The sequence below is a fragment of the Schistosoma mansoni genome, chromosome W (genome assembly GCF_000237925.1).
Source record: "Schistosoma mansoni strain Puerto Rico chromosome W, complete genome".
Lineage (NCBI taxonomy): Eukaryota > Metazoa > Platyhelminthes > Trematoda > Strigeidida > Schistosomatidae > Schistosoma > Schistosoma mansoni.
In genome coordinates, this window is record NC_031502.1 from 56,579,928 (window position 1) to 56,602,564 (window position 22,637).

At 35.5% G+C, this 22,637-nt stretch overlaps 1 protein-coding gene across 1 annotated transcript in view; it reads right to left on the reverse strand.

The window, feature by feature from the left end:
* Smp_070310 (putative ecotropic viral integration site) overlaps positions 1 to 22,637 on the reverse strand; it is a 47,480-nt gene that overhangs the window by 11,755 nt on the left and 13,088 nt on the right. Inside the window, exons 7-12 of the mRNA XM_018790255.1 lie at positions 17,335 to 17,424; positions 16,654 to 16,751; positions 14,996 to 15,056; positions 12,699 to 12,752; positions 12,638 to 12,666; positions 2,027 to 2,204 (exon numbers count right to left, since the gene is read on the reverse strand). Of these exons, the coding sequence (XP_018655616.1) occupies positions 2,027 to 2,204; positions 12,638 to 12,666; positions 12,699 to 12,752; positions 14,996 to 15,056; positions 16,654 to 16,751; positions 17,335 to 17,424 (510 nt within the window). The remainder of the gene's footprint in view (positions 1 to 2,026; positions 2,205 to 12,637; positions 12,667 to 12,698; positions 12,753 to 14,995; positions 15,057 to 16,653; positions 16,752 to 17,334; positions 17,425 to 22,637) is intronic.

A 22,637-nucleotide genomic window follows, 5' to 3' on the forward strand; every position in this document is an offset into this window, starting at 1 on the left:
GCTAGACCACCATGGAAAACTTGGAAGCACTAGACGGCCGTTTCGTCCTATTATGGGCCGTCCAGTGCTTCTAGGTTTTCCATGGTGGTCTAGCTTCAATTGACTCACGCTTTCAGCTATGAAAATACTAAATATCCACAAAACCCCTTTTGATAATATAAAGTATCAGTGAATATTCTAGAATATTAAAAAGATAATGATCGTTTCACAAGTGTTTTTAGTAATTTCCGAACTCCTAGAAGAATCTAAGTAAATATACAAAGGTATCATTCGTTTTATTCTGCTGAATAATCATTACTAAGGGATTTGACTATATCTTTTAAAAGTCTAGTACGTAACCAGAGAGCTAAAGACTTTAATATAAGAAATGAAACACTTCTTCAGTTGCTGATACTTTTTTTAAATTATTTATCAAAATCGAATATTGAAGACATTATCTTTAATGTTCATCATAAATTTTATTCTTATCAGTGATTTGGCAATGATCAGTATCTGTAGTGAACAAGGACACCAATGGGGGCAACTAAATGCCTTTGCGTATAAAATTACAGAATATCTTAGTAAAATCGTAGTACCATATAGTAAATACTTCATTTGCAATATGTCAATCAATTGTTTCAGACTTGATTAATCCTTCGTTTTCACATCAATCATTATTTGTTCTCATTCTCTTTCATTCGATCTTCTTAACCTTCTGCCACCAGGCATTTCACTTTCGATTGATGATACATGCTGTTTATATCTATTGACATAAGTAGCAAAAATCAAATGATTTGTGTGGCGCATATATATTTGGTTCCTTCTTGTAACAATATTTGTGTTTAGATAGATAAATGAAGAAATTTATAAATTCATTCATTAATTCATTAAACGTAAAACATCTTGAACTTAATTGAACCAACTCGAAGCTAAGTATAATCGACTTCATTTCATAGTCACACGTATCCACTATTTTATTAATAATAACCAATAACTGTAAACATATTTTTAGATATATACCACAAAAGAGAAAAAATTGTATTTCTAAAGTTTCGTGACTTAATTTGATCCAATTCTTCAGAGTAAGTAAATAACGAGTTGTTCAGTTACTCTGAAGAAGCGGCTAACATTAGGTTACAAAATGTTGGAAAAACACTTCTTCTACTCATTGGGATACAACACACAAATATATATAATTAACTGTCAACCCAATATTCATTTTTTTAAACTATTAGGTCTAAACTTGACATTGATACCTATAATAACTTTAAAGAAATAAAGAAAAACACAACCTAGATTTATAACTCAATTACAAAGTACACAGTTACCGATCATTCAACTTGAATTGATTCCATTTGTGCGGAATTCGGTAAATGCAATCGAGCTATATAGCCTCTGTCAGGGAAGTCCTACTCACTGCCTTCTCGTGACATTACTGTTGTTCACGAAATTGAGAGGATGGAAAGCGAATATCCGGCGCTTTAACCGGGTTGATGAACACGGAAAGTTCATTTAGTGGAGTTGGAAAACCCTGATTCCAAACCAATGAAGCACATGGGCTCCAGGATCCTGAGGAAACAAATGGCGTATGAATTAATCGTTGGCCACCGGCTACCATGGGACTGCATCTCCTCACGATGCTCCACTGCCTTGTGGATCAGATCTTTAGGTCAAAGGCTCAGGGTGTGGCCCTCTAAGAAAACCACCTGCTTCAGTCTGGGCACCCGGGAAGTATCACAGCTCTCACACAAATCTCATTTGATTTGTGTGGCGCATATATATCTGGTGCCCCTTTGTACCAATATTTACGTGTTTAAATAAATAATTAATATGAAACCAAATCAAAACCGAGTATAAACTTTCGAATTTCGCGGGGCGTGGATATGCACTACCGAGGAGTCCCATATTAGGACGAAACGGCCATCCAATATGCTTTCAGATTATCCATGATAGTTTAGCTTTAATTAACTCATGGATTCAACCATTACGTAACACATCTTTTATTATGAATTATAAAAATAGAATCAATAATTATCCATGTATTTACCTCTTCTAATTCATGCAATTTACATCGTAATTCATGTAACACCTTTTTAGCATCCGCTTCATTAAAACGTGAATTTACTAAATCTGTTTGTAATTGATTAACAGTTGTTGATAATAATTCATCATTTTTTATTTCATTATAATTGATACCTTTTGTTTGATAATCACGATTTCTTGATCTTGGTAATGTACAAAAATCATAAGAATTATTTAGTTGTTGATCATTTAATGAAGAACAAATATTATTATCATTATTAGTAGTATGATTAGTAGTATAATTATCCTGACGATTATAAGTAGGTGATGAGTAACCATTAACAAGTGATTGATGTATTGTATCATTGTTAATAGAATTCTGTTTTGTGTTAGGTATATTTGTGATTGTTGGTTTATCCATTGAGATTGTTGTATTTGTGTTAGTAATAGTGGTATTCACTGTCTTTTCATTTGTTGGTAGTACACTATCATTATTCATTGTCACTGATTCCTATGAATGAATTTTTTTTAAAAAAAAGAAAATTTGGGGGATAAAGAAAAGTGAATTATCTAAGAGAAATAAACCAATAAAGATAGACAGTGGCTAGCAGTGGAATCTAGGACGAGCGTTTCGTCCTATTTGGGACTTGTCAGCTGGATGTACCTGCAACTCAGAGTTGATGTTCACTCTGGGACTCGAACCCAGTACCTTTCGCTTCAAACGCCATCGCGTTATACACTCGGACACTGAGGTAAAGATAAATATATCTTTTACAGAGATAAAGATTGAAACCTAATTGTTATATTCACTATCAGGGTAGATACTCAAAAAAGTATAAATAAAGCTACATATACCGCGCGAATTATTTATTGGTAGTAGTTGAAGGAGATCGGTAAATTATTGTGGACCTAGGAATCTTGCTAGTTGATAATTATAAGGTTTACCAACAATCTCTAGGAGACTTACGCGCTCCCATAAACTTAAAAGCCATATCACCTAGTGCCAATTAGAGAAATTGCCAATAAGCGATGATAGATAGTTAATTACAGCTCCCCAGATTAGAAGTTTTGACATCGATTGATCACTGAATGATAATATATATTATGACTATTATAATCTTCCCATTTATCATACAACTTCATACGCAGATCTATTAGGTGTCATTGAAACATAGATGTTCATAAACCAGAGCTGATTAAAAACAATACATAGGTTCTAATTACTAATAACCTATCCATAACAAAAATATCATACGTATATGACCATTGAGATCGATTCTGAGCCATATCACACAGAGTCTACAACCATTGGTTACGATAGTCACGCGGACCCCAACCAAGTAGTCTGCACCTACCGACATGGCTCAGACTAGTAGTTAGTGACTTTAAGCACTGATGCTACGTTTTGGTTTGGCCGACCGTTGCTGCTACCTTGACGTGGTGGTCGGGCTTGCCTATCGTGATGATCCAATCGAGCTATGCTGGCTGGAACAATCGTTCCTCAAGGTCCTACCATGCCAGACAGGTCGGTTGAAGAGCGGTGAGACTAAAAGCAGCAATCCCAAGGTCCGAAGGCGAAGTCGTACTGCTGACTGTACAGAGGTGTGAAAGCAGTAAGGTGTTTCCTTCAGACAACCAGCATGACAGCGATGCTGCCTTCCCACAAGGAGGGGTGGGGTTAGAAAAGGTCGACCCTAAAAATGCACAACTCGCCTTATCCCACGGATTTCCGTCTCCGGCGGTAAGGACTTTTGAAGAACGGAGCTAACACGTCAAAAACCCCCCACAAAAAGGCCGTGCGTGACCGGCCTCAAGCAGATGTCCCTTGGGCACTGCGGTCACGCTCCCAGGTCGTTAAGACCAACACTAATCCAACTTCTTTTTCAGGTCCCTCAAGAAATACCCTTCCACGGTGTGGGCAGCCGGGAAGTGATACTAGCCCTCATACCCTTAACTGCACACAAGACCAAGTTGGTCGCTTTCAAATCCTTCCTACACCTAATAACTCTGTTATCTCCTCGACTAACCCTTCCCATGTCCTTTTATCGCGTCGCACCGCTAGGGCAAACGATTCGAGTACACAGAACGTTATTCCTGGTCTCTTGAAACCACGCTCTAAACTACATATAGGAACTTTTAATGTCCGAACATTGTGCCAAATAGGACAACAGGCTTCCTTAGCTAGAACTCTAGAATCTTACACCATCGATGTGTGCTGCGTCTCCGAAACGCGCATACAAGATCCGAGTAGTGTCATTCATTTGACCGCACCTAATCAAAATAAAGTTTCATCTCGATACACGCTCCGTGTATCTGGAAGCCCTGACGCTGCTTCCCGTGGCCTCGCTGGAGTAGGTATAGCATTAAGTCCTAGGGCAGAACTAGCTCTTTTAGACTGGATCCCAGTAGACAGTCGTCTATGCGCTGTTCGACTAAACGGATCAGTAAGGACTCGGAAAGATAGGGAAATTCGTCGTTGCCTCTTCGTCGTCTCTGCCTACTCTCCCACTGACTGCAGCTCAGACGATATAAAAGATGAGTTCTACAGGAAACTTTCTGACCTTCTCCGAGAAGCTAGGCGTTCTGATGTAGTAATAGTAGCAGGTGACTTTAATGCTCAAGTAGGTAAACTAAGTGAAAGGGAAGGACACCTGGGTGGATCTTATGGTGTCATGGCGAAAAGAACAGATAATGGCGACCGTCTGTTGCAGCTATGCTCAGATAACCGCCTATTTCTTGCAAATACTAACTTTAAGCATAAGGAAAAACATCTTTTGACCTGGCGACCCCCGAATTCGTCCCAACGTTGGACCCAATTAGATCACATCGCTATCAGCCACCGATGGAGGGGCTCGATAGAAGACTGTTTTTTTTGTATGGCAACTCGAACTGATGTACGTACGTACGAAGTTCTACGTTGTGACTGACTGACTTTGGTTTGGCCGCCCCTAACTCTCTTCCAACCATCCCCAATACTAGTCAGCGTAGCGCGTCATGGTAATCGGTGTTCAGGCATACGTAACACGTCGCCCAACCATCTCAGTCGACGAAAAGATTCATAACCTCGGATTTTATTGTAGTCGGTATGTGTAGCTGAGAATGAAATCCAGAATAAAAGTTTCATCATAATTAGAACTTGTCAAGTGAATGTACCTAGATCCAGAAATTGATATTCATACTGTGACATATACTTTTCATTTCAAATGTTCAATATATTAACTACTAAATTGTAAACTATTACTAATACTAGTTCATTTAAATGATAAAATCAATTCAATAATCAAGATCTAGATGAGTTATAGGTTACTTTAAACTATATGAATCTAATACACAATGTACTATTTATGATGTATAACTAATAAGATAATAATCATTATAATGGATTGTATCTATAAAGTATTTCATAGAAAAAATGTTAACCATTTCATTTTCATATTTTTTTTCTTTATTAAAATTGATATATAAGAAATAATGATGAATATGTCAATGTCAAACTAAACAATTATAGAACTATTTATATATTACTTAGTGATTAATTCTTTTAAGAAGTATTTAATCCTTTCCCTCACCCCCACCCCCACCCCCACCCCACTTCTCCTTTATATATAACTTTAAACATTATCATAAGAGATGATAAAATGATTGTTAAGATGTAGATTATAATACAATAAGGTTATCTACAGATATTTATTTATGACATTATTCTTTTTAAATAAAGAAGATGAGCAACAAGGTCTCTTTGTGTGTGTGTGTGTGCCATGTTGAAAACAACAACAATAACAATATAATTCATATCCATTTAGATGAGAAAGGATGATGATCACATGTTTATGTAATAAATAGTAAGAATGTAATTAACCTTTATATGATATGTGAAGCAAGAAATACAATTATAAACAATATTGAAGTAACTGCTTCTATGCATTTGATGTTTATCTTGTTATGTTAATGAAGTGTGTTAACATGATACAACTGACTCATGATCTTAAACTCTATAAAATTACTAAAATCTCCAAAAAACCCCTTCTGATAATGATCATGTGCTCAATAGTGACTGGCTCCATGACGTATTTCCTGGAGTTCTAGTGAGAAGCAGTAACCAGTGGAGTTCAACCAGGTCTGTTGGGAGATATCAACTCACTGATAACATTAGTGAAATGGTTGCTTAACTTCGTGGATTGGTTGAAGTTAGACATAAACACCATCAGATGCCGGCTCAGTGGTCTATCGGTTGAGTGCTCGCACGCGAGACTGGTAGGTCCTGGGTTCGAATCTCGAGAGGCGGGATCGTGGATGCACACTGCTGAGGAGTCCCATAATAGGACGGAACGGCCGTCCAGTGCTTCCAAGTTTTCGATGGTGGTCTAGCTTCAACTGACTCATGATCTCAACTGTATAAAATTACTAAAATCCCCACAAAACCCCTTCACATATGCCTAGTCCTACTGTAGTGAAAAGAACACGAGTAAGGCCGATCGAATGTATTTGATATGAAATTTACAGACTATCTCACTAAAATCTGACAGTCATACAGTAAACAGTCAATTGGCAAACTATAAATTAATTGTCTCAATCTTGATCATTCCTTTGGCAAATATTAGTCCATAGTCTCCGATTATTATTGTTCATGCATTTTCAAAACCAATTGCTTTTCGTTTCTGTTATTTCCTTATCGATCTTCTCGTGAAATACATTCTCTGCCTGACCATTGTCATATACTACTTATGTGGACGTAAGAAACCCACACCACTACACTACGTTTTAGCTGACTGACTAACTTTTATGAAGGTATCATCGACTTATGTATAATGAGTGAGAATTAAAGCATCATAAATTTGACCAACAGGGTCAAAATGAATTAATTAAAACATTTGAACTGATGATATTCACCCTAGTGATTTTTGTAACATATCATAAAGTGTAATATCAGTTATATCTAGAATTACTGGATGCTACGTTTTAAAAAACGTTGGACAGACAACCGATATTGTTGTTTTGAATACTTTCATTGATAGATGTTCTCAAGAACTTCAACAGCGTTTAGAATAAGTGTAAATTTACTTTTCTGATTTTTTTTTTCGAAATGTTCATTCTGATAAATTTATGATTAGCTATTTGTACAGCTTTAATTGTTTTTTCAGGTTTTCCTCTTCCTGGTAGAAGTTTACTTCCCAATGACGTAGGCTATGTTGTCAAGATCTAAGGTGAAAGTCTCAGAATCGTGTTATCCAGCTCAGAAAATATTCATTTAACCTAAACGTTTTCTTTATCATCATTCGAACTAATCATTATTTACATTATGAATTATATAGTTCAAATCATGAGTCAATTGAAGCTAGACAACCATAGAAAACCTGGAGGCACTGGACGACCGTTTTGTCCTATTGTGGGACTCCTCAGCAGTGCGCATCGCCGATTCCACCTCGCGGGATAAGAACCAAATACTTAAGAACGTCATGTGTGTAAAATTAACCTGATAATAAAAAAAAGAATTTATTTTGACATTGCTGAGGAGTCCCACAATAGGACGAAACGGTCGTCCAGTTCTTCCAGGTTTTCCATGGTGGTGGTCTAGCTTCAATTGACTCATGATTTCAACAAAACTCCTTCTGATTAGGAATTATGTTATGTACAAAAAAATAGAAGATAAGAACCTTAGTTTCTGTAATTAAGTCCAATTATCAAGAGTAAAAAAGTAAATTTACAATTAAATACTTACCAATAATAATTTATGTTGTTCATTATTATTTTCCATAATTTCATTATTTATTAAATGAGAATTTGAATTTAAATTAGCATATTCACGTTTTAATATAGATAATTCACAACGTAATGCAATAGTAGTTTCAGCTTCTTGTGCACGAATTAATTGACATTTAACTAAACGATCAGCCATTATTCCACTTTCCTAATAATAAGATTTAAGTAAAACCATAGTATTTAAAAAAAAACAGAGGAGAAAATATGGTAATGAAAAAGTGTTAAAACAGATTGAAATGTAATTTAAGTGTGAAACCATTTAATCAATCAGTGAAATATAGTCTGGAATAACTTAAAAAAAGATTAATAATATTCATATTAAGATGACGATACGGCCAATAGTCCGTTCTCCCTCTCCAAATGCTCTCACATGGCCACCAGTATATAGTCTCTGACAGGAAAGTCCTACTCACGGCCTTCTAGTGGCATTACTGTTGTTTGCAAAATTGAGAGGACGAAAAGCGAATGTCCAGTCTTTAAACCGGGTCGATGGACACGGAAAGTTCACCTAGGGGAGTTGGAAAACCCTGATTCCTAACAAATGGTGCACATGGGCTCCAGTATCCTAAGAAAACAAATGGCGGATGAATCAATCGTCGGTCACCGGCTACTATGGGACTGCATCAACTTACGATGCTCCACTGCCTTGTGGATCAGATCTTTAGTACAAAGGCTCCGGGTGTGGTCACCTAAGAAAACCACCTCTTTCGGTTTGGGCACCTTTTCAGTATCACAGCCCTCACACAAATCAAGTGAGATTTGTGCGGCGCATATGTATCTGGTGCTTCCTTGTACCAATATTTATGTGTTTAAAGAAAATAAATAAAATAACATGTAATATGTGATTAGATGATTAAATTCTAAAATCCTAATTAGTTTGTGTTATATATCGAACTTAGACTCTTAGTATATCGCGTAATACTTGAGCACTGGAGCGCTAGAACTCTCCCAAGTCGCAAAATAAGAAGACAGAAGACGAGTAAGTAGGAATGTTATTCCAAACAGTGTCAAATATAGTACAGAAATCTCATGTATTTGTAGTTTTGGGATGAAAGTAAATCATCATTTCGGACAGCCAATAGACACATAGAGGGTGCTTCTTATTCATCTAATAGAGAAGCTACACGTCGACACTCCAAAATGTTTCCCTAGCGGTGATTGGATGGAGTTCTTTAGTTTGCCAACGAGCCATCCTTACAGTTTGAAATAGGAATTTGTCATGCTACTCACTGAATAATATCATGCGCTCAGTATCTTTATAGTGATTAATAGAAATTGTGTTTAAAAATGTCATTTCCCCTCATTTTGATATTGTCCATTATTTACCAACTTCAGGTGAAATAAAAAGCAGAGGTTGTCAGTTTATAACACAGCCCGGCATTATGAAAGAGAACTGTGCAGAACTGGTATATATCAGTCATAGTACTAGAATACGTTTATTAAAGAGCTTGATTTGGAACAAAATTTATAGTATAAAAACAAATAATCTTAATTATCAACTTAGTTTTAAATATGTTAAGCTCGGATCTACTGAATGAATGTCAATTATTTTAACTAGTTTTCAATTTTTACAAAGACTAGTAATAATATCGCACCATAATCTTACGAAATTCGAACACTAGTCGACAAGGTACGTTATAGTGATAAGTTATTTAGAGTACGACTGATCACGGTACCAACCGCAAGAAATGAACATTATTTCATGTTGAAAAAATTTAAACTCATAATTACAAAATCTTCAGAGTTTCGGACACTAATAAAGTTTTGATAAACTTCACTTATCAATAGTGGGGATCTATTTGAAACTTTTCGATCATTATTTTTATTTAATGATACAAATTTTGTAATAAGGTATTCTTAAACTTTCATTCGTTGGTTATTCAGTATACTCGTTAAATTTATTACTTATAACCTCCTATAAATAGTTTACAAACTTGTTGAGTAGTTAAACACATTATTATTCAAAAGGAAAACTATCATAGTGATTAAATTCATTTGGTATTGTTTGGTTGAATCTTCCCATTGATATTTAGGACTGCAGTTGATCAGTCTTTTATTGGCATATATGCATACTGTGTGTATTGCCTCGATATAGCCTAAATTTACAAGCATGGTAAGCAGAGATGAATAGTGGCTAGCAGTGGAAACCAGGACGCGCATTTCCTTCTATTTGGGACTCATCAGCTGGATGTACCTGCATCTCAGAGTTGATGTTCACTCTAAGACTCGAACCCAGTACCGTTCGCGCGTCCTGGATTCCACTATTAGCCACTATCCATCTTTGCTTATTAGAGTGATTGTGATGTAATCTATTTTCTTAATCATCTGTTCTTTGAACGATCGATCGTATTCAAATTTACACATTATTGGTTAAGTTATAAAAGTGAAATGAAATTGTAAACGTTTGCTAATAAGGATGAATTACAGTTAACTAGTGTTGTCTTGGCATAATGGTTTTCAATATTCAAATAATTGGAATATATATGTGTATATATAAAAGAGAGGAATTTGTTATTGTAACAGTACATATTTGATACTATGGATTCATTATAACTGTTATTACTAATTACTAGGATACAATAATGTATATAACTGTACTTCTATACAGAAAAGATATGATTTACATTCAATAACGTGTATTGACCTATAAAAAGGATTTAACTAGTAATCATTTAATAAGTATACACTTTAAAACCGAACAGGATAGATAAACAACCGTAAACAACATGTACATTAGAGGTATATATCTACATATTATGTATCCAAGGCTACAAATAGCCGTACCAGGGCGTTTGAGGGATGTATGTAGATAGAATAAAAAAGGTTATTCTACATACAAAAACCAGTGGTTTTTATAGGACTACACAAGACTTGAAAATTTTATACAGGTGATTGGAAAACAAATAATTCATGATAAATTCGATGAAATCCTAATCACAGTAATGAAAGTAGAATTAAGCGATTTCTTGAATTCTTTTGGAAACTTCTGCAGAATAAAGATTATGATTCGAGTAATCTATTAAAACCTAAGGAATCTGCTACTTCATTTCAGTTGTATTTACTGATCGATAAGTATCTTCAGTAATATATGTGTGTTAGAAGAATGGAGAGTGTCTTATATAACAGAATCTCTAAATATATGTCAATAAAGTTGATGTTATATGATTCTAACCTATCAACAATGAATTGTATATTATTCTTGGTTGAATGTATCATGGATTCTTTCACTTATTCTATTTCTATACAATAAACTAAAGATGTATAAATGTAGAAAGTACTGACAATTTTTCACTAATAAACCCACATAAACTTCACCAATGTCATTGGTGTAATGGTTGCTCAACTTCGTGGATTGGTTGAAGTTAGACATTAACACCGTTGGATAAAGGCTCAGTGGTCTAGTGGTTACGTGCTCTGGTGCGAGACCGGTAAGTCCTGGGTTCGAGTCACGCGAGGCGGGATCGTCGGTGCGTACTGCTGAGGAGTCCCATAATATGACGAAACAGACTTCCAGTGCTTCCAGGTTTTCCGTGGTGGTCTAGCTTCAAATGACTAATGATTTCAACTATATATGTCAAATAAATTTATTTATCTTTCTCCTAAGACAAAATCTGTTGAACTATATCTTATTTACAAAACATCAAATGTATGCGGAAGATTTAGAAAACACGTGAACATGTGAAGTATCTTCTATGATGGATATTGTTATTATTCCGAGTTAACACGAATGCATTAAACAGTATCATAACATATACATAAAAACAATCGATTGAAAAACGCGAACAAAAAATAGCGATAAACAAATTGAGACTCTGCATATCATCAATCGAAAACATGTAAATTAGCATATAATAATATGAATAAATAATATATTCATACATGATAAACTAAATTCAAGATAGTTCTACTGTACGGAGCTGAAACTTGGTAAACTACCACAACCATCATCAAAGTGATACAAGTATTGATAAACAATTGCCTACGCATGATACTCAACATTCACTGGCCGGATATCATCAACAACAGCCTACTGTAGGACAAAATAATTCAGCTTCCAACTGAAGAGGAAATTAGGAAAAGAAAATGGAAGTGGATAGGACATACATTACAGAAATCACCAAACTGCATCACGGAGCAAACGCTAACTCGGAATCCTGAAGGGAAACGAAAAAGAGGAAGGCTGAAGAACACACTACATTGAGAATCAGAAGTAGACATGAACAGTAATTGGAAAGGATTCGAGGACAGATTTGGATGGAGAATGCTGATGGACGGTTTATGCTCCTCTATGAGGGTTAACAGGCGTAAGTAAATACAAACTTATCTACATATTAAGTAAAACAATATAAGTTATGGTTTATAAAAGTATTATTTGTTATATCGATTGCCTGAGTGTCCTGTTATTATATGACGTTATAAGACCGCCAATTAGAGGACAGCGAACTATACATCAGAGCAATGATACACACAAGTCGTATGAGCAGTCTTGAGTACTTATCAGTCCTGCTATCTGCCTAGCCTAGCCAGTTAAGTCTAGAATACCAATAACAGTCTATGCAGTATGAATCGTTATTCTCAAACATACTGGGTTGATATATTAATCAAACAGACTACATCGTACCATAAAATAGAAAATAAAATTTGTACAAGATTTGGCTAAATGTAGCTGTGAATCGGGGGGACAGTAATTAATAGACTGGCTATAACTGAAGAATGGTAAATCGTACAGTAATAGTCCATGGGTCAAAATAAAGCTCATCATAAAAGGAACATAAATATTGGTTCATAAATAGTTCTCAAAGTTACCATTCCGGGTATAACATTATTAGCTCATTTTTATGCACATTGTTTCGATTTGGTCAGCTAAATAAATTACAACTCGTAACGCATACATAGTAATGATAGCTTGAATAAAGACTATAATAAATTAATCTTACCTCTTCTAAACGAGCTAAACGTTGTAATAATAATCCGTTTTCCGTACGAAGACGCTAAAAGTTACATGAAAAAAGGCATATTTAGAAAAGTTAACACAAATTACTATGATAAATCAAGATATTCTGATTACTTGATTTTAACATCGAATATTAAAATATATTGCAAAACAACTCCGCTTGTAGGTCCTCCGGGGGCTACTGCCGGTCCCAAGCCCGGATAAAGGAGGGTCGAGCATGGGGTGTGTATGACCCCATCCCGTAGACATCTAACTCGCGAAAAAAACTCTAACCAGGAATTACAAAACAATGAGTAACAAGAGAAAAAACTGTTATAAAGCAGAATCTTCAAAGTATGTAAATTTTAGATGCCTTATTAAAGGACAATAAAGACTATTACGAAATATATTACATGATAATCCATTGAAATAGGTTTCCTAATGAATTACTTCAGGATAAAGCCTTCGTAAGAATTATGTATTCAGTCAATCAGTCATAAGAAAAGTTGTCAATTAATCATAAGGAAGAACGTAGAACAATTGTGTGTTGAGTGAAGTTGATACAGAATGTCATCACAATGAGATCATATTATCAACAAAATCGTTAGAGTAGTGAAAGTAATAATTTTAGCAAATAGTAAGTATGAACAGTGTGATTTAGGAGTAAAGAAAAAACAATATAAGATAAACCTCAAAGCTTAAGATCGAAAAGAAAACAAAGGGTGAAAGGATTTGCTCTGGTGTCACTAAATTTAAATCATTTCATCTGTGTCGCAACGTTTAGTAACAATAATCGCGTGAGTCCTAATGAGGACTGTTTGTCCCATCTCTAGATTTCTTCTAACCTACTACTTCACTAGCAAACATCATACAATTTAAGTAGGCAGTGGCTGGGTATATTGTAATACAACGTAGTGCATTAGCATAATTGTACATATAGTCAATCTGAGACAATATAAACTAGTAAAACAAGAGAAAATCAAATTTGTTGTTAAAAGGAAAACGTAACACAGTAACAGTAATGAAGAACAGATAATAAAAAACAAAATTTCGAAAAGGAACGCGGTGAAAATTAAGCAATTACTTGACTTTTCAAACTTTCGTTTTATTGGTTTGATTAACTTCAACTCAACATAGAATACATGAATGTGTATGTAGATCATATTAAACGAATTGAAATGAGTTTCAGTTAGATGGGGAACATTATTTTCCTTTTTCTCTACTTCAGGCGAACCTTGTCCATAATCGTTAACTAGTATAAAAGCCCAGACTAAAAGATTCTTATTTATTTATTCATTTAAACACATACATATTGGTACAAAGGGGCACCAGATACATATGCGCCACACTCATTTCATTTATTTGAGTGCGGGCTGTGATACTGCCCAGGTGCCCGAACTGAAGCAGGTGGTTTTCTTAGGGGCCCACACGCGGAACCTTTGACCGAAAGATCGGATCCACAAGGCAGTGGAGCATCGTGAGGAGATGCAGTCCCATGGTAGCCGGTGATCAACGATTGATTCGTACGCCATTTGTTTCCTCAGGATCCTGGAGCCCATGTGCACCATTGGTTTGGAATCAGGGTTTTCCAACTCCTCGAGGTGGACTCGCAGTGTCCACCAACCCTGTTAAAGCTCCGGACATTCACATTTCGTCCTCTCATTTTCGTGAACAACACCCGTGACACGAGAAGGTAGTGAGTAGGACTTCCCTGACAGAGGCCATATACCCGTGGCCATGTGAGAGCATTTGGAGAAGGAGAGCGGACCCTCCCCACTCTCGGCTGTACCAAAGCATTTGGGGGTCTAAAGAATTCTAGTTGATCACCTCTGATTTTCTAATTATAATTGTTATCTAGTGACAGAAATTGTTCTATTATTAAGCATAACTCAATACATAATTTTTAATGTGTTACATAGTTAGTTGATGGAAGTCGGTAAGAAATCCTGAACTTAATTTCTTGACTAGTTGTCATGAAGTATACCTGAAACATTGAGAGAACTGATACTTCCTGAGGACATTAACCTAGAAATCACCTAGCTGTTTTCTAGTCTGTAACATTACCAACAGGCTATTCGTAAATCAACTGAACTTTTGTAAGATTAAAATGTTTACACAGATTGATCATTGAGTAGTAAGCAATATCATATTTATCTACTCCATTAGTGCTGATCGAATTTCATCGATCACATCTTAATGTTACGAGCTGTAAACTATACGTTTTATGTACGGACAAAAGATTCCTACCGCTTTGATTATACACCCAAAGATATACATATATATTTATATTGGAATACTCACACGTAATTCAATTTGTTCTTCTCGTTCTTGACTACGCATTGTCATGTATTCTTTCGCTAATCTATAATTATAAATGGAAAAAACAAAGAGAACAACTGACAATTATTCATATACAGTCAGTCAGTCAGTCACAACGTAGAACTTCGTAAGTCCATACATCAGTTCGAGTTGCCATACCACATTAACACAGAGATGCAGTTGTCGATTCAAATTCCATAGTGGTAGAAGTAGTAAGAGTATAAGCAGTAATCGGAAAGATTAGGGTTTGAAGATATTATTGAAGGAGTATAATCCAGTGAATTAAATTCGGAAAGAGAAAAAAGATAGAGACATTCATATACAACGATTCAAGAAAAACAAAGTTCAGTAATAAAATATGCAAAAACTGGAGAATAACCGAATAAGAGGTAGATTTTTGCTGCGATTAAACATATAGTAGTATTTAATGAATAAGATTAATATATATTTTGTATATAGACTGACTAATTAGGAGTTTATACAACAATTGTAGCTCAATGTGATTAATAGATTGGTTAATATAACTCGCCGTAACGTAGATACATTTACGTTTTTGTTTCTTTCTCTTTCACTCGCACTCAAAACTCAATAAACTCCGCAACCCTATACTGATAATTATCATGTGCTCATTAGTGATTAACTAAGAGAGATAATTCTCAGAGTTCTAATGAGAAGCCATGATCATTGTGGTACAATCCGTGTCAAGCGTGGGGCAGTTACTCACCAAAGACAATGAAAGATAGTCGCACAATATAGTGGATTGATCGGAGTTAGACACTAACACTGTTGGATGTTGTTTCAATGTTCTAGAGGTAAAGCACTCGCACGCGGGATCGTGAATGCGCACTGATGAAGAGTCCCATACTAGGGCGAAACGCCCTTCCAATGCTTCCAGGTTTCCAATGATGGTCTAACATAGATCTATTCATGATTTCAATTATCTCAATGTGTTGACGTAGCGCGGCAAACGGAACTGATGTGATCATGTATTGAGTTTTACGGTGCTTATCAATCTCTCATTTTACGATATTAATCACTAGCCAAGTGAAATTAAATCCTTTATTCTTAAATGGAATAACTGATAAACTCAATTATTTCGCTCACCGGATATTAGAAATAATCAATAATATTAATAGATACTGAATTATGAATAGTCAGCAACTAAAATTCACTGTAAAAATAAAAGTTGAACTTAAGGAAAGCTTATATTTAGCGATGCTTTAATCCTCTTATCAATCCTGCTTACAATATGTTCACTTTTAAATACGAGAGGGATGAAGATAAGCTTATTGTTTAATAGTTGGATGTTTCAGACTTTCTAAGGTCATCATCAAGTGTAGTTACGAACTAACATGTACTTGTGGAAGTAAGTACATAGGAAGGACTGAAAGGAGGGCATCAACAATGTTTTCGGAACGAATTCCTCGGAAACAATAAAAGTATTTATAATCAATCACCAGAGCTACTTATCTACACTGAATAAATAATTATTCATGTCACAAAACTATTCTTAAACCGTCAAGTAAAGTAACCGAACGGAGCATACATAAACATTTATGTATGGCACAGGGAAAAAGTTTACTAGAACCTGGAAAGAATACGTGTACAAAACAGCGATTTTTTCATCATACAGAACTTACTTTTTCATTTTCTTTGTATTCAATTTAAGCGAACAAGCATTTTCAAATATAGTAGTCGAATATTTATCCCACGCTAATGGTCCTTCATGTTGAAGGAACTGGAAAATATAAACATTAGATATGTATGGAAAAGAATTTAGTGTGATCTGAATAATTGCCTATTAGCTGCAAACAAAAGCTTGGAAAAACAATAACCAAAAGATTTGTAGAATAGATAGACTGTGAACTAGTAGTGGAATCCAAGACGTATGTTTGGACCTATTAGGGATTTTTAGCTAAATATAACTACCAATCCTGGAGCCGATGTTCACATCATGATATGAAACCTGCAGCTTACATTCCGAACACCAAGGCGTTCAGTCTGGTACTATGTCAAGCTCACATAAGTCATTCTAGTTTGCAGACAGACCTATTTATTCATTTATAATACGTCGGACTTAGATCTTGTCAATTATACGCTTACTAGCTTTGACTATTTTCATATGAGCGTGTGTGTGCACTGCATAGCATTAGCGGTGGGTTAAGACAACTTTCAGCTACTAATTTGCTGTTTCAAACATTGCTTCATTCGCTTTGGTTTGGACACTAGCCTTTACAATTAAACTGCATCATAAAGCCGAACAGACTAATCTGTACAACGTAAACAACGTTAATAAACGAGAAATACCGAAAAAAACTTACTGCAACCATTGACTCCATATCACATTTTAATAAATTGTCAGCAGAAAATTTCAAGATTGATAAAGCCAATTTAAATATGAATTGAAGGCCCTGAATTATTTAATGCAAAAAGAAATAATGAATGACGATAATGAGAGTATAATATTTCTAACTGAGTTCTGTAGAGGTTACTCTAAGAATCAATTTTGTAATTATTATTCAAGTTAATATTTTCGGTCGCGAACATTTTTAAGGTTAAGTGTAAGGTATTCGGCAAAGATGGTAAATTGGATTATGAGACTATGAGACTGTATCGGCTGTAATGGCTGGCATGTATGTTATGTACAACCAGCCACAAACTACAATAGGAATAGGTAGGTAGAGAGATAGAGGTGATATCAGTCCACTTGTCACTGACTGTTGGTCTGAGCTTTATCGGTAGGTGTACATTACTTGATTGAGGTCCGCACGGTTGTCATTCCCAACGGTTGAAAACGTTGAATGAAATATTGATTTATTTTAACACAGAAATATTGATACAAAGAGGCACCAGATACATATGAGCTACATAAATCGTTCGATTTGTGTGAGGGCTGTGATACTGCTCGGGTGCCCAGATCAAAGCAGATGGTTATCTTAAGGGGGTCACAACCGGAGCCTTTGACATAAAGGTCTGATACACAAAGCAGTGGAGCATCGTGAGGAGATGCAGTCCCATGGTAGCCGGTGACCAACAATAGGTTCATACGCCATTTGTTCCATCAGGATACTGGAGCCCATGAGCACTATTGGTTTGGAATCAGGGTTTTCTAACTCCACTAGGTGAACTTTCCGTGTTCAATAACCCGGTTAAAGCGCCGGACATTCGCTTTTCGTCCTCTCAATTTCGTGGCCATGTGAGAGCATTTAGAGAGAGAGGGAGCTGACTCTTCTCACTCTCGGCCATACCAGGGCATTTGGGGGCTCGTTATAATCGACTACATACATGACAAAAATGATAAATGTACGTTTATGATTATTTATTTATTTATTTCAATGAACCTCTCTCTTTATCTAGGAATTTGAATCCAAATTATAAAGTTATAGAAACACTAATTATAAAAATTAGAAGTGTTGCACATATTAATCATCAGAAGGGGTTTTGCGGAGATTTAGTATTTTTCATAGTTGAAAGCGTGAGTCAATTGAAGCTAGACCACCATCGAAAACCTGGAAGCAGTGGACGGCCGTTTCGTCCCATTATGGGACTCTTCAGCAGTGCGCATCCACGAACCCGCACTCGCGAGATCCAAACCCAGGACATACCAGTCTCGAGCCAGAGCCCTTAACTGATAGACCATTAAGCTGGCGTCCAACAGTGTTAATGTCTAACTTCAAACAATCCACGAAACTAAACAACCATTCACCAATTGTCTTCAGTGAGTTCCTATCTCACGACCAGTGGAGTTCAAACCACGTCTGTCGTGTTTCCAGGTTTTCCACGGTAGTTGCATAGATTATTGAAAGATATAATGACTACTCCTAATATTGAAACATTCTACTCAATGAAATAAAAAGTAAGCAAGTACACGTGAATCTTAACTAAAAAAAATGATGTGAATGATTGTTAAAAGTAATACCACCTTATAATAGAGATAAACATTATAAAAAATGGGAATATTTACACATTAAAAAAATTTCTTTGAAATAAACAATGAAGAATTTTGACTTTATAGGCCGCCAGATCTGGCTAAACGATAAACAAAAGAAAGCAACAACATACAACCAGTTTGCTTTTTTTTTGTTGTTGTTGTTAATACAATGAAATAGTTCATAAATAAAATACATCAGGATTTTTAAAAGAATAATAAAAAAAGAAGAGTGGTAACGTTGTGGGTTATAAACATATATACATATTAAAGGTAGTATACCATACACTTGGTTACAGTGACTTAAAAAACTGGTTTCTAGACTTCTAGTATCAATTCACAATGTTTGAAATTCGAATGAAATCAGAAAGTGAGAATAAGATTGATGTTCTTTCAGCATTAGTTTCAGTGTAGATGTCAAGGAATAAACTTCAACAATCTTAACAACCTATTTACGCCTGTGACTCCTAATGGAGCTGAGATTTCGTCAGACACCAATCCATTAGGGCTGATCAGACTTCCAAGATAAGTGAAGTTGTCGACGCGTTCGACTACTTCACTCCCTATCCTTAGTTTAGATGTTGATGTAGGCCAGTCCTGGAGTAACAATTTGCATTTAGAGGGGGAGAAACGCATTCCGAATATCCTGGTATTGTTACTCAGTCCTAACAGAAGATTCCGGATTTTGTCAGCGTCTTCATCAAACAGGACTATGTCATCTGCATATTCTAAGTCGATAAGTGGACCTCCCGATAGGAGATCAATTCCTGAAAATTCAGTCGACGAGAGTGTCATTTCCAGTAGGTCTGTGATGAAATTAAATAAAAATGGGGATAGTGGACATTTATATATAAAAATAAAAGGTCAATTAGACTAGAAATAGAGGGTAAGAGGAAGCGAAAATAATGAAGAAAAACGGTGTGAAACTCTAACACAAATGTCTCAGTTGGAGATAAATGCCCAATTTGAAAATCTCTACAATCAACTGAAAACACTATCCCCTACATCTTTAGATAATCAAAGTTGGTGTAAAGCTAAACTGGTGAACCAAGGCAGAGAAGCATATTTAATTTCTCAGTATTTTAAATCACTAAAAGAAATACGAACAAACCATGATATTGTCTTGTTGAAGCCTGATGCTCTACCGACTGAGCTAACTCTTACTACTTCTACGACTATGGGATTTGAATCGACAACTGCATCTCTGTGCTAATGTGGTATGGCAACTCGGACTGATGTACGTACATACGAAGTTCTACGTTGTGACTGACTGACTTGCTGAAGCCTGATAATGGATCGCATGTTCTTATCATGAACAAAAGCGAATATAAAAAATAAGATGTTATCCATCCTAAGTGATGAAAGTAAATTAATATCTGATGTCCAATTTGAAGGTATTAGCAAACTAGAGGGAAGGATAAACTCAAACCTATTGAACCTGCTGCATATAAATATTATTGATAAAGAAGAATATCTTCATTTATATGAGCTACCTAAAATTCATTATTCAAATATTCCTTTACGCCCAATTTTATCAATATGTTGATCACCTATACATAGCCTAGCTAAATAAGTAAAAATATTGCTGGATTCTATCCAAGAGCGTTCATATAAGTATTCTCTTGAAGGATTCTTTTGAATTGGTCGATTATTTAGGTGACATTAATACCAAGTGAAAGATAATATGTTCTTTTGACGTGAATTCCGTGTATTTTTTAAAAATACTTTGGATATTTTATATTACTATATATCTTTGAACAACATTGCATTACCTGTTCCTTAAACATTTGTTACTATAATGCGCTAACAAAGTCCAGTTCATGTTTGAAAGTGAATACTTCCGTAAGATGGACGGGGTTGCTATGGATAGTCCGTTAGGATCATTATTAGCTGATATGTTCATGGCACCGGGTTGAAAACTTATCTGAAAACCTAATCGAAAACATGTCTCTTTATAAGGGATGTATGAATAACATCTTGGATATCTGTGGAAGAAAGGAGGATACGAATTGTTCATTGAATAAACTTAAAGCTTTTCAAAGCCACGTAAGTCCTTCATATGAAGAGGAGAAGAACGTCCAGTTTCTTTTCTTAGACATACTTATAAGTAGAAAAGAAGATGGTTCAGTCAAACGACCCACTTTTAGAAAGCCAACTTGGACAGTCAAGTACCCTAGTCATAAAAGTCATTTCTGAGTTCATTACAAACGGGGCTTGATAAGGAGACCATTTAACAGAATTGATCATATTTGCACAAACGACGCTACTGAGAACGAAGTAAGGTTGTTTTATATGTGGTCAGATTGTTCGGGATGTATTGCGCCAATATTTATCACATAGTTTTGATAATCGTCATCTTAATATAATTTTTATCATCAAATGAGTTACTGTAATTATGCCTTCCCAACATGCGACAGTCTAATAGTAAAAAATCAGTAACATAACTTTATTAGGTACAATCAATACAATTTTATGAACCTAACACAAACAGACACAATAAATACAATCATATTTACATGTTTATAAAAAGAATATTATGAAATAGGGCACATAAATACATGGCAAATTTTAAGTTATTGTAAGCAAAGATGGATAGTGGCTAGCAGTCGAATTCAGGACGCGCATTTTCTCCTATTTGGGACTCGTCAGCTGGATGTACCTGCATCTCAGAGTTGATGTTCACTCTGGGACTCGAACCCAGTACCTTTCACTTCGAACGCCATCGCGTTATCCACTCAGCTACTGAGTCCTGATAGCCATTTGCTTGTGCAATGGGGTGAAGTTTAAATTCACTTAGTATTACTTGTTTGAATCTTCCTATTGATGTTTAGGACTTCAACTGGTCAGTCTCTTATTGGCATATGTGCACACTTTGCGTATTGCCTCGATATAACCTTATTCCACTGCTAGCCACTATCCATCTTTGCTTACAATGCCAATAAGAGACTGACCAGTTGCAGTCCTAAACATCAATAGGAAGATTCGAACAAGTAATACTAAGTGACTTTAAACTTTAAGTTACATTCTAATGTTGAATTGTTGTAACTCATAGAAGGTAATACAATTTTATAATGAGTGAAATTCTACGCTCATATAACTTAGTGAGTCAATAACATGGCACATACATACAAACAAATAGAAAACAATATAGTATTGAAGTAAAACAGTTGAAGATATTCAGATTTAGTTCACTCAGAAATAAACCTAGAGTTCGTATAGGGTAGCTAGAATAATGTATTGAAGGCATTCATTAAGAAGCCTAGTACCTGACCTTCAGGTTAGCTGATGCCTTTTAACAAGATGTATCATTAACTTCCAGGGAACCGACTTACCCCATGAGATTTATGCTCGAACCAACCAGTATCATAGAAATATTACAAATGAGCTGTTTGGATTGTGATCGTCCCCTTGTAGGATAGATTATAGAGCAGTAGGCAATCTTACATTAGTTTAGTTTTTCGAGCTGGTCGAATTCTATTGGTCAGGATACATTGTAGCATTATGGCAACTCGAACTGATGTACCTACGTGAGAAGTTCTACGTTGTGACCGACTGACATTGTAGCCATTGTTGTACGTAACTCAAAACCTAATTTAATACCTTCTCTCTGACTACCTCCAAAATTGTGTGACGTTAAAAAAGTGCATAAAACTCTCCAATTATTAAAACTAGTGTTGCTCCACTGCACATTTACCA